The sequence below is a fragment of the Epargyreus clarus genome, unplaced genomic scaffold (genome assembly GCF_041222505.1).
Source record: "Epargyreus clarus isolate Ecla_fem2 unplaced genomic scaffold, WU_Ecla_fem_2.2 ptg000007l, whole genome shotgun sequence".
Classification (NCBI taxonomy): domain Eukaryota; kingdom Metazoa; phylum Arthropoda; class Insecta; order Lepidoptera; family Hesperiidae; genus Epargyreus; species Epargyreus clarus.
Window position 1 is genome coordinate 26,383,175 of NW_027332215.1, and position 14,716 is coordinate 26,397,890.

A 14,716-nucleotide genomic window follows, 5' to 3' on the forward strand; every position below is an offset into this window, starting at 1 on the left:
AACAAGTTATGAACCACATGAACGACACGCCTAACACTTGTAACTACTGATATATATGCACTATCAATTAAAAAATGAATATGAAATAAAGTAACAAAACAACAACCAAAAAAAAATCATATAAGTAATCCGATATCTAGTGAAATATTTAACGTTCTTATTTTGTTGGTTTGTATTCTTATAATTTTCGAAAGTAAGCACTGAATGGAATTTTGAAAAGCGTACTCATTATTTTTTAGAATTGCACTTTATTTCATCAAAATTAGTCACCATGTAAAGGCAAATAAAAAACGATTCTTTGATTTTTTAATTGAAAAATAGGTGTGGCAGCGCGACCATTTATATTTTTGGTTGGACAGAAATACGTATGCAATGTGTTTTGGACATACAAGTACATATACCATGCTAATTATCTGAAAAGCTCGTATATATTAATATATATGTGTTACATGAAAAAATACCCAAGTGTACATAACAGTGTCTAACAAGGCATAAATATATGCAGAGGTTATTTAGTTTTAAACCTCGTTACTACTTTCGATGTTAGATCGAACGCAGTTATTATTAAGTCAACGAATCTAATATTACTTACAAGCGTCCTACTTCTCTTTATATTCAAGATGCTCTTTAAAACCACCAGTAGTTCCCATCTAGCTGCCTAATATGTATTTAAAAAGTTATGCTTATGTGTTTACAGGGCATATTGATGAGACAAAGTGGGAATATAACGATGCATTCAGTTTCAAAAATTCATTACAATAAAATAAAAATGACTTTAGGTGACAGTTACATTTTCATATTCTTTATCGTGTAGTCCGCGAGGTGTAACTTTTGACATTTGGCAATCACTTCTTGTACTGATAACAGAATTGTTTAATTTTTACACGCTTTTTATTAGCTTCACCTGTATGTTTGTATGTTTGTTTGTATGTTTGTAACCGACTTCTTTGGGCGCGATTTTGACCCACTTTAAACGGCCAGATTTCGTTCAAACTTTGTAGATTTATTTTACAATAGATACTATTTACTGTTCCTTAATTGATTCCTAGATTCATTTAGATTTTCTACTTTTTAGTTAATTTTATCATAAAAGCGTGTTTTTTAGTTTTTTGAACTATATTTATTAATATTTTGTTTTTGTGTGCGATTTTTTAGTAAAATGGCATCCGATATAAATAAACTTGAATGTGCAAATAATTTAAAATATCAAAAATATTTTTTTTGTTGAAATGTAATTTAAAATAACACAAATATTTTTTTAATAACTAAAAATGTAACGTTAATACTTAGTACAACTCATGAAATTGAAACTTGTAGAAAATGAGAAGACAGACTAAATATTAAAAAAATAAGTGAAATAAACTTTGTAGCAGTTAAATTCACCATTTTTCTGCATTGTACAATTTTCAAATCACAGACTTAGCTCTGATTCTATCTAGACATTCGCGAAATATTTCGCAATATCTCTTATTATAAAATTGTACAATGTATCAAAATGGTGGGTTTAAATACTACAAAGATTATTTAATTAAATTAATTGCATATTGTAAAAACACTTTTTACGGTATTTTATTTAAACAAGAATCCCTCTTCAACTTATGTACCTAACTTAAAATGATAAAATTTGTTTATGAAAGTTTTTTATTTGAATCTACTTTTTGTTCACTCACACTGATGCAAAGCTCAGCTTAGACCCCGCGGTCTATACCCACATGTTAAAACCATAAGGATCAAAAGTTGTATTGCTAATGAGTAATTTCCAGTTCCTGAGGGCGTTTTCAATATTTCTAACTGATCGTCTGGTCTGACCTAAATGTCAACAGGTAAATAATGTGGTCACAAAATTCTTCTGTTAATTACACTGCCGGAATCTCGAAAGAATTTTGTATTTTAATTAATATGTGTGTAATAAAATACATCTAAAGTAACATACAGAACAAAACGACTACAGGAAAATAAGCAAGGAAATATTACGACACAGAAAAAAAAAAACAGGAGACAAAAAGTACGGCAAAAGTAATAAGAAAAATCTCTAAACGACTTGGCCGCGAAGTTTCCTTTACAAGGGAAAACCGCAAAAAAGGTGCGCCACACAAGAAGGTGTGAGGCGGGCGGATGTTTGGCTTTTCGGAAAGCGGCGCGCCGCCCAGCGGTTAAGCGCACGGACAACTGTATCCTTAGTATAAGTTTTTACGTTTGCTCCACAAGGTTCACCGCTTACGCATTCGCTCATACAACGCACGATCCACGGGCGTGCAAACGTAAAAACTCTTACTAAGGGTACTGTGCAAGGATACCAGTGGAAACGTAGATCGTGGCCAAGCGTTTACGTAGGGGATATATTAGGAACGTCTTATAATTCAATAGTAACCTCTTTTCTTACGATACGCTCTCTTCCTCTGCCGTACTTTTCGTTTTAAACCTGTAATGAAACAAATATTTGTAATAAGGAACAACACAAGTTCTTATATGCATATACATCTGACGTATAATCCCAAAAACAATCATTAGTAAGTAGTGAGTAAGTAAGTTAATATTAATAACTCCATTTAATTCAAGTTGTCTTATGTTCTTTTTTTTTGGATTTCATATATCAAAGCGGGTCCCCATAATTTGCAATATTGCTCTCATCTTCAGTAAAAGAACAAAATCAGATATTTTAATTTCTAAATCATTCGACTGCCTTTAAGTAACTACCTACTGAAAAAATAGTTGCAGGAATAATCTTGTTGTTGCGACATTTCCACGAGCTGAAAATATCAGAAATCTATTTGTTACACGTGCCGTGAAAGGCATTGTGAGAAGAGTAAGTCCCAGATACTTTGATGTCTATTGAAGGTATCGCTTATACATTCGTTAGCGTTGTAAAGGTGAGAGACATTCGAGCGTGGGCTTCCACGTGTAACAGTTTCAAAGAAATATAGGATATTTAATCTATTAATTGTGTCCTTATTTTGAGCATACCCCTTTTCCACGTGTACATTCATGCACAGGAGTATTAACAACGTCTCTGCGTGGTTTCACTCACCCTTAATACAATTGAATTATATAAAGTTACTTATCTAATGGTTCTTTTTAACACGCTTTTATTCGCTTGGGTTGTACGTTTGTATGTATGTACGTAACAGTAACGGAATCTTTGAGCCCGATTTCTATCCACTTTGAACGTTCAGTTTAATTCAAAATTTTGAAAAAATATCTAAAATCTATGACAATACACGATTTTAATAATTTTTTACCATTTTCCTTATCAACATCCTCAGGATTAACGTGTATTGTATAATTGTGGAAAAAGTGTGGGGTGCTTTTCGAAAATTTATAAGTGGAGCACTCCACGCCGGTTGACACGTGTTTACCAATCCGCAAAAAAATGAGAAAGAAAAAGCCACCCCTACACCTACACACATTATTACGTTTTTGATGGCGATATTTTACCTCGTAGGTACAGACGTAGGAGAGGTTTTAAAAATCAATATCGGTCTAAGGTGGAGTTTCATGAGAGCGTGCAATAAAAATTAGCAAAAGATTTTGATTATATATGATTATATATATATATATATATATATATTTATAAATCTTGTTGGTCTGAAGTAGCCATTAGCGTAAGTTTGTCATTATAGATTAAACTTTTTAAAATGTGCGTTATGGAGTTTTATTCGCCGCTACTTCTCCCTAACGTCACATCGTGTGAAATGCTAGAAGACTATTGACGTTCAAAAATAATTCTGTAAAAGATCTACTTTGAACAAAATATTTTTGATTTTATTTGATTTGATTAATTACCCAGGGCTACCAAATAAATCGTAGAGTTTATCGAATTTTAAGACCTTTGTAAAGTTAATTCAAAATAGTTATCCGAGCAAGAAACAAACTTTTTAGACATCATCGTATTTGATTGAACATAAATCAAATATCTCCCGTTCTGTTGTTTGAAAGCCGCAAACAGAATGTAGTCAGGAAGTCGAAGTCAGGAGATACGATATTTAATTAGTTTTGTCAAATTTGACGGCATTGTTGGATCTCTGTTTGTCATGATAGTGGAATGTGTTCTGTTTCGATACTCGCGTATTAAGCTTAATTATTTATCTATTAGTCTGTGTATGCAGACATGTTATACGGGAATGCGTATGAATTAGGCGAGTCAAGTTTTGAGTGAACCTAATACGAAACCAATTGGAATATTGAATGTAGGGATGTCACAAAAGGTTTTTTTCAAAAAATATTATTGTCGTAAAAATATAATAATGTGCTTATCTAAGTTTATGAGTGGAATCATAGGCGACCGGCTGGAATGATTCCGTGATATTTGGTTAAAATTTTACAATGAAAAATATTGGACAAGAAACTAAAACTCTCTTTTTGCTTTTATACTACAATATTTTATACAATACTTTGTAGTAGTTTTGTGTAGTACTTTTGTAGTACAATCGTCAGTCTTAGATTCAATTAATATAATGTTTTTTTTCGAATAAAATTTTTAAACAATCTATCCTAGAGATGGCTAACTTTATTATACCGAGATTAAAGACTCTAGGTGATCAATTCACCTAGAGTTTACTTAGCAAAGAGTAAATATGCCACGATTGACTTATCGTCCCTATCGAAGGGTTCATCATCATCATCATCATCATCACTTCAACCTTTATCGTTCCACTGCTGAACATAGGCCTCCCCTAGGGTGTGCCACAGCACCCGGTCCTGCGCTGCTCTCATCCAGCCACTACCACCAGCCTTCTTTAGGTCGTCGGTCCAGCGCGCCGGGGGGCGTCCTACACTCCGTCTGCCGATTCGTGGTCGCCACTCGAGAACTCGCCTGCCCCATCGGCCATCGGTTCTGCGACATATGTGTCCAGTCCACTGCCACTTCGGCTTGCTAATTCTTCGATCTATGTCGGTTACTCCAGTTCTTTGCCGGATCTTCGTATTACGGATTTTATCCCGCAAAGAGACGCCGAGCATAGCTCGTTCCATAGCTCGCTGAGCTACCTTTAGCTTGTGGACTAGTCCCAATGTCAGGGTCCACGTATCTAAGGGTTGCCTACCCCTATCTAAATAAATTTCCCAGATGGTCCTTTTGATCTTTACAAGCCATTATAGTATTAAACCATCTTTATGTTAGTCCACGCGTCTTTTGAATGTAGCCACTGTTGCCAGATGCCATAATAAGCCAGGTGAAAACAAACCAACCTTTGTGAATTGTGTCTTCTCTTACTGGAAGATGTGATTATAATTAAAAATAAGAAAGGGGATAAATCTTATAACAAATAACTATGAATATATTTTGGAATATAATAACTGATGCTTTTTATGTCCCGATACCGGGATAAACTAATGTGTGATAGACATACGATGAACCTTCAAAACCCGACAAGAAACAGACTATACAATATAATATTATTACAATTATATACATACATATATATTATATTTCCCCTACATGTTTCTTGTCTTATGTTGAAGACGATAAAAGTAGAGCCGTCTAAAAGGTAGAGCTGTATACATTAAATGATTTAATTTAATGTTACACTACATTTCGACAATTCATGTATTATTTTATAATGTTACTTATTTATTAATGTTGTTTAGGACACATGTAAACATATAACATAGGACATATTGTAACCAAAGTACTTAGTTCAAAAGGTTAACATTTAATGACAGGAAAATAAATATTTCCTTTATAAATATGTACCTTAAGTGGTATTGGTTTTCACTTCACACGACGTCCGGTGGGAAATCTGAGCGGCGATAGACGCAATGTGAGAACAATTCAACTAATTACAAATTGATTCACTTGCAACTCAGTAAATATAGTTTTTACTTTGCTCTTTGAAGCTACTTCCTCGTGCGTGGCACTCGCAACTATTGCTAATATTTCCCATTTCTATAATTTAGCCATTTTTACGACCTGCGTGGCGGAGCCGTCTTCATATCAGTTTGATGCGGAAGGGGTTCCGGGTTCGACCTCTGACCAAGCAGCTGCGTGATAAATTAAGATAAGAGATGTTCTGGGTCTGGGTGTTTGTGTTTCTAGCTTTATATGTGTTTATGGCACCCACGACAAAGGGAATAAGACGGGACTATGAGTGTAGAAAACGTTATATTTTAAATGAATTGCCAATCAATTTGTGTAGATCTAAACCGATCTACGAAATTAAGGAACATCTACTCGTAACTCGGGGACTGTATGGGTGGCTTCAATTTTTTGGCCCGCTTTCATACAACTAAAAATACGTTGAATCGATTACCTACCTTTTCTAACCCGTATTAGATCAGCTTGGTGAAAAATATAGGCACCTGCCCACTGGTGAGACACAAAAGGTTCACAAAGGTTACAACTAAGTTAGTTATAAAATAATATTTCTACCTGAAGGTCGTTAATTACCAATCACCATCACAACTATTTCTACCTTCTTACAACAGTGTTAAGCATTGCTTTACAATGGGTTGAGAGGTGTAAGTAAGACATACTTAAACAAGGCATTCAGACATTAGTATTTAGATTGCAAATATAATAAAAGAAAATATTACCACTTACATGCATTCAATTTCAGTTTCCTGTGCCAGTGGATTCTGTAGGACACTTACACGTGCTCTTGAAGACATTGCTCCATTTCACTGGTAATATAATAATACCCTTTTAAGTAAATCTATGGGCAAGACGGCATACAGGTATGATAAATCTATTTTTACCTGCATACAAGGTGCATCGTGCACTTATACCAAATCAATAGTGGCATTTGATATCTGTATTGCATAAAGGGTGGTATTTGTCATCCAAACGGAGCCATTAGCTGCGTGGGTGGTTACGACTATCAGGGACAGCATGATGTGTGCCGTAGGTCTCCGATATAGATGTATCTCGACGTGGGTGGAGGAAAGTTGAATAAAATTATTTATGTTCAATATTTTCGATCCAACTAATTGGGTACGTAGGCAGTTAATCTTTGAAGCACCAAAAGCGCCAAATTAATATCATGGATATTTCTAGTCAAAATAAGTACTTAATATTATTTAAAGTGCTCTCGAAATGATCCTATTATCTAATACACTGAATATTAGTAATTGATATTAGATTGTAGAAGTCTTATATTGTAGAAGTTGTTCTATCCAAAAACTGACTGACAACAACTCGTACTGTAAGAAAAATGCTTTATGCGTTAAATCTAGTAGCCGTTCTCTAATCATTTCGCTTCGACTCCTCTGTGTACAGTTCCCATGAGTAAAACACTCAAGGACAGGAGACGACGGTTGGCTCCTAAAAAACAGTTTGTCCGACGATATTTGCAACATAACAAGATCTGAATGTGAGAACCCTAACGAGGAGAGAGTTGCATAGAGTTCTGCTCGATGTCTATAGAATACTTCGAAACAGTAGGCAAGCAGGGTACCGGTATCATTACTTGACTGTTTTTAAATTTGCATAATCGAACATCATATTTATGCATAAACGGTTTTGTATGGGCAACACGGGCAACCCTTTTGAGTGCAGTTCGATAGGGGCATCGCGCTTGGAGGACTCCGGTTGCGTTCCATCGGAGATCCCGGAGTTCTCCAACAAGCGTTGAGGACGGCCACCGGAGGGATTTTAGTGCGGTAAAAATCCCACATAACCCGGCGTCGCTCCCACGTCGTCGGGAACCATTTGAAGGTTTCGCCCTCGTTAAAAAACATTGTTGGGTGGTTATAAATAACGGATAGAATTGCCGCTTCTGTCTAGTAACTGTTGAAAGGATTGTCGATCGCGACTCTTATAAGATTACCTCTAAACTACCTCTACGGTGCTACGCTATTTCTACTACTACGCTACTTTGTGCTATTTCTTAGTACGAGTAGCTATTACTACTTAGTACTTTCTACGCTATTTCGTGCTATTTTCAGTCTAAATACACAACGTGTGTTAACAAAATGTACAGTGTATGTATTTTTATTACCCAGAGAGTAATATTTTTTTTGTAACTCAAACGGCTTGTCGGATTTAAACATATGTGGTGTCGTTGTTCATCTAATTTGTGGGAGCGACTTAGACTATATTTTAAACAGTCGTGTTTTTGTTCCTATAATAAATATTTTTTGCTTATTTTATGACACTTGACATGTTTTGATTACCCATATGGTGCTTCCATTAATTATTTTACTTAAGTATTTAGACATAATTATTGTAAACATTCGAGTACATGTATTTAGACAGACATTCATTGTTTGTCAACCACATTTACAATTAATAGTATTGGAAGATATTAAGTGTGTTTCAATAAAGCATAATTTGTCCCCCGCTTATATTAGTTATAAACTCAGATACCTATATATATACTGAAATAGCGTATATTACTTTATGTTTATATTGCTTACTAATATCTTACATTAAAATTGGCGACCTGTAGCACTACCATGAGTTCACAAAAGTATTACTCGCTAGCGACTGCGTAAAATAAATGTATGAAAAATTGTACAGCGCCTCTGGTGGTTACTCGTAGAACTAAATTCCGTAGTGTGAGCCACTCGTAACGTAAAAAATCTATCGAAATCAAATCGCTAGCGAATGTCATTATGATCTATTGCCATACAAATTCGGTCCCATGAGTCATTAATTTGACAGACGTTGTCAAGAAATACCGTAACGATAGTAGTTATGTTATTCACTAGCAAAATGACAATAGTTTTCTATTTACAATTTCTATAGTGGCGTTTCTATCCCAACTCATGGTAGTGCTACTGTATGTCACATTGACATACCCCACAGTCGTCTTTCGATTTGAATTTGATTACTAATCAAGTAAATGTAAATTGCTGTAGTTTATAGAATGTGGTAGAGATATATGTACTTATAGCGTTCAAGATAGTAATCCGTTTGTTATCTTCTTATTTGGACTCAGTTATAGCTTTCTATGTGGTAGAGAGCATTCAAGGTTTAATTGACCTCATGATCATTTAAAAAACGATACATTCAGAGGTCTGATACAGATCTGGCATCCGCGATACACGGGGCAGGTTTATACTTTGAAAGTGTTAGATGAAAAAGCGTTACCTATAACTCGAGGGTAATTTTTAACGTTAATTTGGTTAATAACGTTAATATAAGGTAAAAAATAACATTTTTTTCTCCCTCTTAAAAATAATAAATATTGAGAAATCGATAACAGAGTTTGTATTCCTACTTGATTTGTATTAGCGATTGGATTTTGATCTTCTACAAATTTCGAGTACTCAGATACGAGTATAATCTAAGCGTAGACTCAGCAACCATCTGTTGAATTCTTTTACACTAAAACTATAATTTAAACTTTCTGCAATGAAATATATACGTACCAGAATGTGTTTCACATTCAAACATACAGTACACCTACGTACGCACACATATAATGCATTGTACAAATTCTATTAAATTGAGCAATATTGTCAATTTATGAATGTTTGGAGAGAGTATTGACACTTACATTTCCAGTATGTGAAGGGATAAACTAGGGATAACAGTCCATCAGTGCAGTGTTCGTTACAAATAGAATTAGATCAATACACACAGCCGGCACTGTGTTTCAGTTCCAGTTATTTCAGCGCGAATGTCGCTGGAGGCACGCACGGTGTAATTGGTGTTTAATGTTACAAGATATTTAAGTTTTGCTAGCAGTCGCTAGTGTTAGCCTACTGGTTAAGAAACTAGGCTTATTGATCGAGAGGTCCGGGGTTAAAATCCCTCGCACCTCTGATTTTTTAATGTTATGTGCGTATTAGAAGTTAATTATCACTTGCTTAAACGGTGAAGGAAAACATCGTGAGGAAAACCCTGCATACCTGAGAAATCTTAGGCATGTGAAGTCTACCAATTCGCACTTGGCCAGTGCGGTGGACTATGGCCTAATCCTTCTGATTCTGTGACGAGTCCCGTGCCCAGCAGTGGGACAATAATGGGTTGATGATGAGACCGTTGCTAGCATAAATTTTGTGATGAAAAGCGACTTACGTTGAAAATATGCCACCGTTTTAAGGCATCTATTTTATTATTTTTTTCTAAAAATATTATAAGCATTAGTCTTTAGTCAAACTTAATTTTATTTATCGTCACATCACATCTATGGAAGTATAACAATAGCAAGGAATAAAGAAAAATCTTTATTCTAAATACAGATAACGCAATTGTAGTAACAATTAACGTTCAATTATAAAGTTAGTAAAACTTCAAGTTTACAGCTCTATGAATTTGAGTAATTGTAAATTCTATGGTTTCAAAATACTAGCGGAAACTACTCTTATTCAGAAGATAATCATATTATTTGTTTGTTACAACAATACAAGTAATTATCTGTGCTATGTAGTAGAGCGATAACTAAGTTCAATCAGTCACACATAATCTGTCCAGTTTAAAACCAGTATACGTATAACAGATCTATAACTGTGATATATTTGTTTGGCAAAGCCGCCGCCTAACTAGGTTACCGAGTCGAGTTAGCTTTGTTGGCTCAATGGGTTTTGCTTGCGGCCATATTTGTGTAACAGAATACACATCTACAAATTGTATGGTTGTATGCTAAAATAAACATTAATTGTTGTGTAAATAATGCATGTAAATTAACATAGTCGCACTCAAGGTATACCTACTGGGTGTCCCGTAAGTACCACGACAAACTTGGGCAGAACATATATATGTTCGGGGTTGATCTCTCAGAGAAAAAAATACGTCACTAAAAGTGCGGTGACACTTTTTGAACTATAAATTGTTTTATAATTGGTTGAAAATTTAGCCCTATTCGTCTTCTATCGTTAACTGCGTGTACAAATTTGGTGATGGTGATAGTGATTCAAGCTTTATACACATACGAAGTTTTACTTCGGCAGTTATAATTGGGGAAATAATACTAGAAAGTTTTGAATCTAAAAATAGCCCTATTTTATTCATGTTTCCATCTTGTAACCAGTTTATATTTCAGTATGGTACACCAACTATCTGGTAGTATATTACAGAAAAAACGAAGACGAAAAAAGACGAATAGGGCTTTAGTTTCAAAAACTTATAAAACAATTGATAGTTTATATACGGTGACACTTTTACTAAGGTATTTCATTTCTCTGAGGGGTCAGCTCCTAACCTATGTTCTCTCCAAGCTTGTCGTAGTACTTACGGGACACTGTGTATAACTATTTTTTAAATTTGGTACCTGAATCCTGCAGTCCAATAAAATCTGTAATCAAGACCAGATTGAAAAGACTCCTACCAGTGGTCAGCTACAGATGCGTTGCTACCTCCTGACGACTTAGATGGAATGCCTCTGATAAGTAAGTCTTTCTTGCCACACCTCTCCAACCGGAACATAGCAGCGCTGAACACTGCTGTTATAACCAAGAAAAAGATGTGGCGGTTGTGCCTCCGGAATCCTTAAGCTTTCCACCTTTATTATATGCTTTATGATATTTATTATATGCGTCAAACTAAGTGAAGCACTACAAAAAATAAAGGGGTCACCTAACTTCCATAAATTATAAAAGTAGCCTCAAACAAAAAGGCAGAAATAGAATTTTCCTCTCTAGTTTGTGAAGCCATTTTCTATTTCTAAGTATTCTTGTTTCGTTGTGCAACCAGTCACGAGCTTTTGCGTTATAAATATCTTTTCTTTGAAAATTTATGATTATAGCCGAACTTCAATCCCCAGGCAAAGTATTCATTTTTATGTAAGGATGTTATGTAGGTTTCGGTAGTTACGGATATGGAATTATCAAATCAAATCAATCAAAATTTTTTATTCAAAATAGGTTCTTTACTGAGCACTTTTTGAATGTCAATACAACTACCACCACTTCACAAGGTGTTTCGTTATGGAGAAGAAGCGGCTAAAGAAACGCCATAACACACATCTTTAAAAAAAAATGTTTTTTACAATGTTAAACTTAACCTGATGGTACATGTGGAGCTGGAACTACTTCAGACCACACCGTTTTGTCAGTCAAATAATCACTTAGTTTATAGTACGCTTTTTTACATAGCGTTTGTTTAACGACATATTTGATCCCTTGAAAGATCTAGCCACCTTACATAATCTATGTTTAAGAATTGCTAATCAATTCCTATTGCTAGTATTAAAGTTATGGTGGTTACTATTTTATATCTGGTATTATCCGATTATACGTAAGAAAATACATATATGTAATGATTTGTTTTTATTTGTAAAGTATCTGAACAGCGTCGGATTGCACGGAAGAATTTTTTTCTTAATACTCATTCATCATCATTCAACTCCGTCATTTAAATTCCGCCCTTATCTGAAATTATTCAAAACTTTTATATCAGATTCGTATGGTTTCGGATATCCAATAGTTTAGTTTACGGTTATGGAGCTCCATAACATCCCTGATAATATATAATATCTATTAATTGGAAAATGCAAAGTAGTTACGTACTTTTTAGGATTCCGTGAGAAAAGTCAAAAAACCGAACCTTTATAGGATACCTCCAGCGTCTGCCACGGTCATTTTTCTACTGGTCAAACTACTGGACGAAATGAGTTGAAATTTGGTACTTAAAGGCATATTATTCGATAAGAGATTTTTTAGAAGAAAGAACATCAATAAAATTATAATAATAGATGAATGTGTACCGATTTAATAATTGTGTTTCTTATAGTAGAATCAAGTGAATTATTTTCTTTGACGTTGTAGTGATTGACGACATTGTAACGATTTTATGACATTTTAATGACTGGTTTTGATTTTGAATATAAATTATTAAAATACTATTCAAATGACATGTATAAAATTATATAATTGTTGTGACATGTAAAATCTTGTGACTGTTATATGTTAATACAGGCTTGCGTCGTTGTGTACAGAATTTCTATGGCCATCTACCAGCTCCATCCGACCATGGATTTCAAGTAGCTCCTTGACAAAACGCATCAAATAAGCCAACCTCGAGGGGGTAGTGTCGTCTAAATACAGAGTTCCCAGGGCCACCTTCAGGCACAATTATCAGAATTTGGATATCATCTATGACCCGAATCCCGTGCGTTAATTCAAGGAACCGTCGTATCGCCATCATAAGTTTATACGATAAAATCAGAAAAAAATACTCGCTGAAATGTATTTTAATTAGTAAAAGTAAAAAGCAAAGGCAGTCAATAACTCAGAAAGCTCTTATGATACTCGTAGCAACATGCTGACAAAGTAGAACAGTGATGGCCTTGTGGTACTTCGGCCTTTCACACTTGAGATTTGGGGTCTGAATACCACGCACCTCTAATGGTTTGCAGTTGCATGTACCTAAATATTAAACATCCATTTTACGATCAAGTGAACTAAGATTCGATGTTAAGATAAAATACCAAATCGTATAATAAAATCTTTCAGAAAGATTTATCAGTAAACAAACAACTTGAACGATAAAATCTGTGCGTTCGAGTAGCTCTTCATTCCCAATTAGAGCAAGATAATAATTTTATGTAAGAATTTATTATGGAAATAAATGTGTATTATGGAGCTTAGCCGATAAAGAAACACTTTATAAAGCTCTAGTAACTAATTGGCGCTTTAAAATAGCCCTGTAAAAACAGTAAATATAATATTCTGATTTAAAATTCTCAGTTTGTAGCATAAATTATAATTTGTAGTTCCCGAGCAATAAGCAGCTGTCTATAGCTAGAAAGTTCAGAAAAACTTAAGTAAATTATAATTAACTAGCGGTCTATCTACTAGTTCATGAATATAAAGAAATATTGCATCAAAATTATTTAGTCTCAATGAAAATTTGAAATGATACTTATGATATCCATCATGTTTTTCTACTTCCCAACAATAACAAAACCATGATGGTGTTTTAATAAACGCAAAATACACTTCATCAAGATCAGTCATTCAGTAATTGAAGACTATTGCTTGAGTACGCTCAGTTGGTAAACTGTTCTAAAAACATTTACCTTCAGGAGTTCTTACGTGTGTAGGTAAGCGAACAGATGGCGTAATTAAGTCCCTAACCTAAGGTAAGATGGCAACAGCGTCTGCGTCACGTTATCAGCGGTTGCATAACGCGCGGTCAGCGACCCCGCTGCCGCTCTCCGGCGCCCTGCGCTGCAACTCTTGTACGGTACCATTGAGTTGCACAAAACAGATATCATAACGAATAATTATGCAATAATAGAAGCTCAATGGCCGTTCATTTTCACATTACTCGTGTTTTTACTTGACTGCCACAGAATGTAATATTTTTTATATGTGTACCATGTGTACATATGTATGTTTCTTTGCCATAAAATATAACTATAAGATATTATGAGTGAGATATTTAACACTCTTCATACAATTTACTATGAAACGGTTCAGAGAATTGTTATATTTTTACACCATTGTTTTATTGCGGTTCTTTTTCATAAATAGTATTCCTTTCTTCTTACTGTACTTTATTTACTTATTTTCTATATTATTATTTATTGTTATATATAGCCATAGATTAGTAAAGATTACTCACTCCTAACAAGAAAATGTACCCAGTTTTGAGAATTGAAATAGTTGCGTAAAAAAGATTTGCCACGTCTCCGTGCTAAGATGTCCCTCAAATATTTGAAATAATTATATATTTATTATATAAATTACGCAGTATTAGTTATTTATTCGTAAATTTTCTCTAAAAATGTTTTTATTTGTTAAGAATGAAAAAAAAAATAACTTACTAATAAGCCGTTTGTGGCTTCATTCAATTTCAAGGCGGCGAAGTGTCTTTACTAATCTGCTCTTC

At 34.4% G+C, this 14,716-nt stretch overlaps 1 protein-coding gene across 4 annotated transcripts in view; it reads right to left on the reverse strand.

Moving 5' to 3' along the window:
* Positions 1-14,716, reverse strand: part of LOC140743748 (ecdysone-induced protein 78C) — a 97,454-nt gene that overhangs the window by 43,844 nt on the left and 38,894 nt on the right. For 2 of the 4 annotated variants that reach the window (XM_073075299.1, XM_073075296.1), the window contains exon 2: positions 2,372-2,422. The exons of the other annotated variants lie outside the window; for them this stretch is intronic. In XM_073075299.1, the coding sequence (XP_072931400.1) occupies positions 2,372-2,422 (51 nt within the window). The remainder of the gene's footprint in view (positions 1-2,371; positions 2,423-14,716) is intronic. 4 annotated transcript variants of the gene reach the window in all.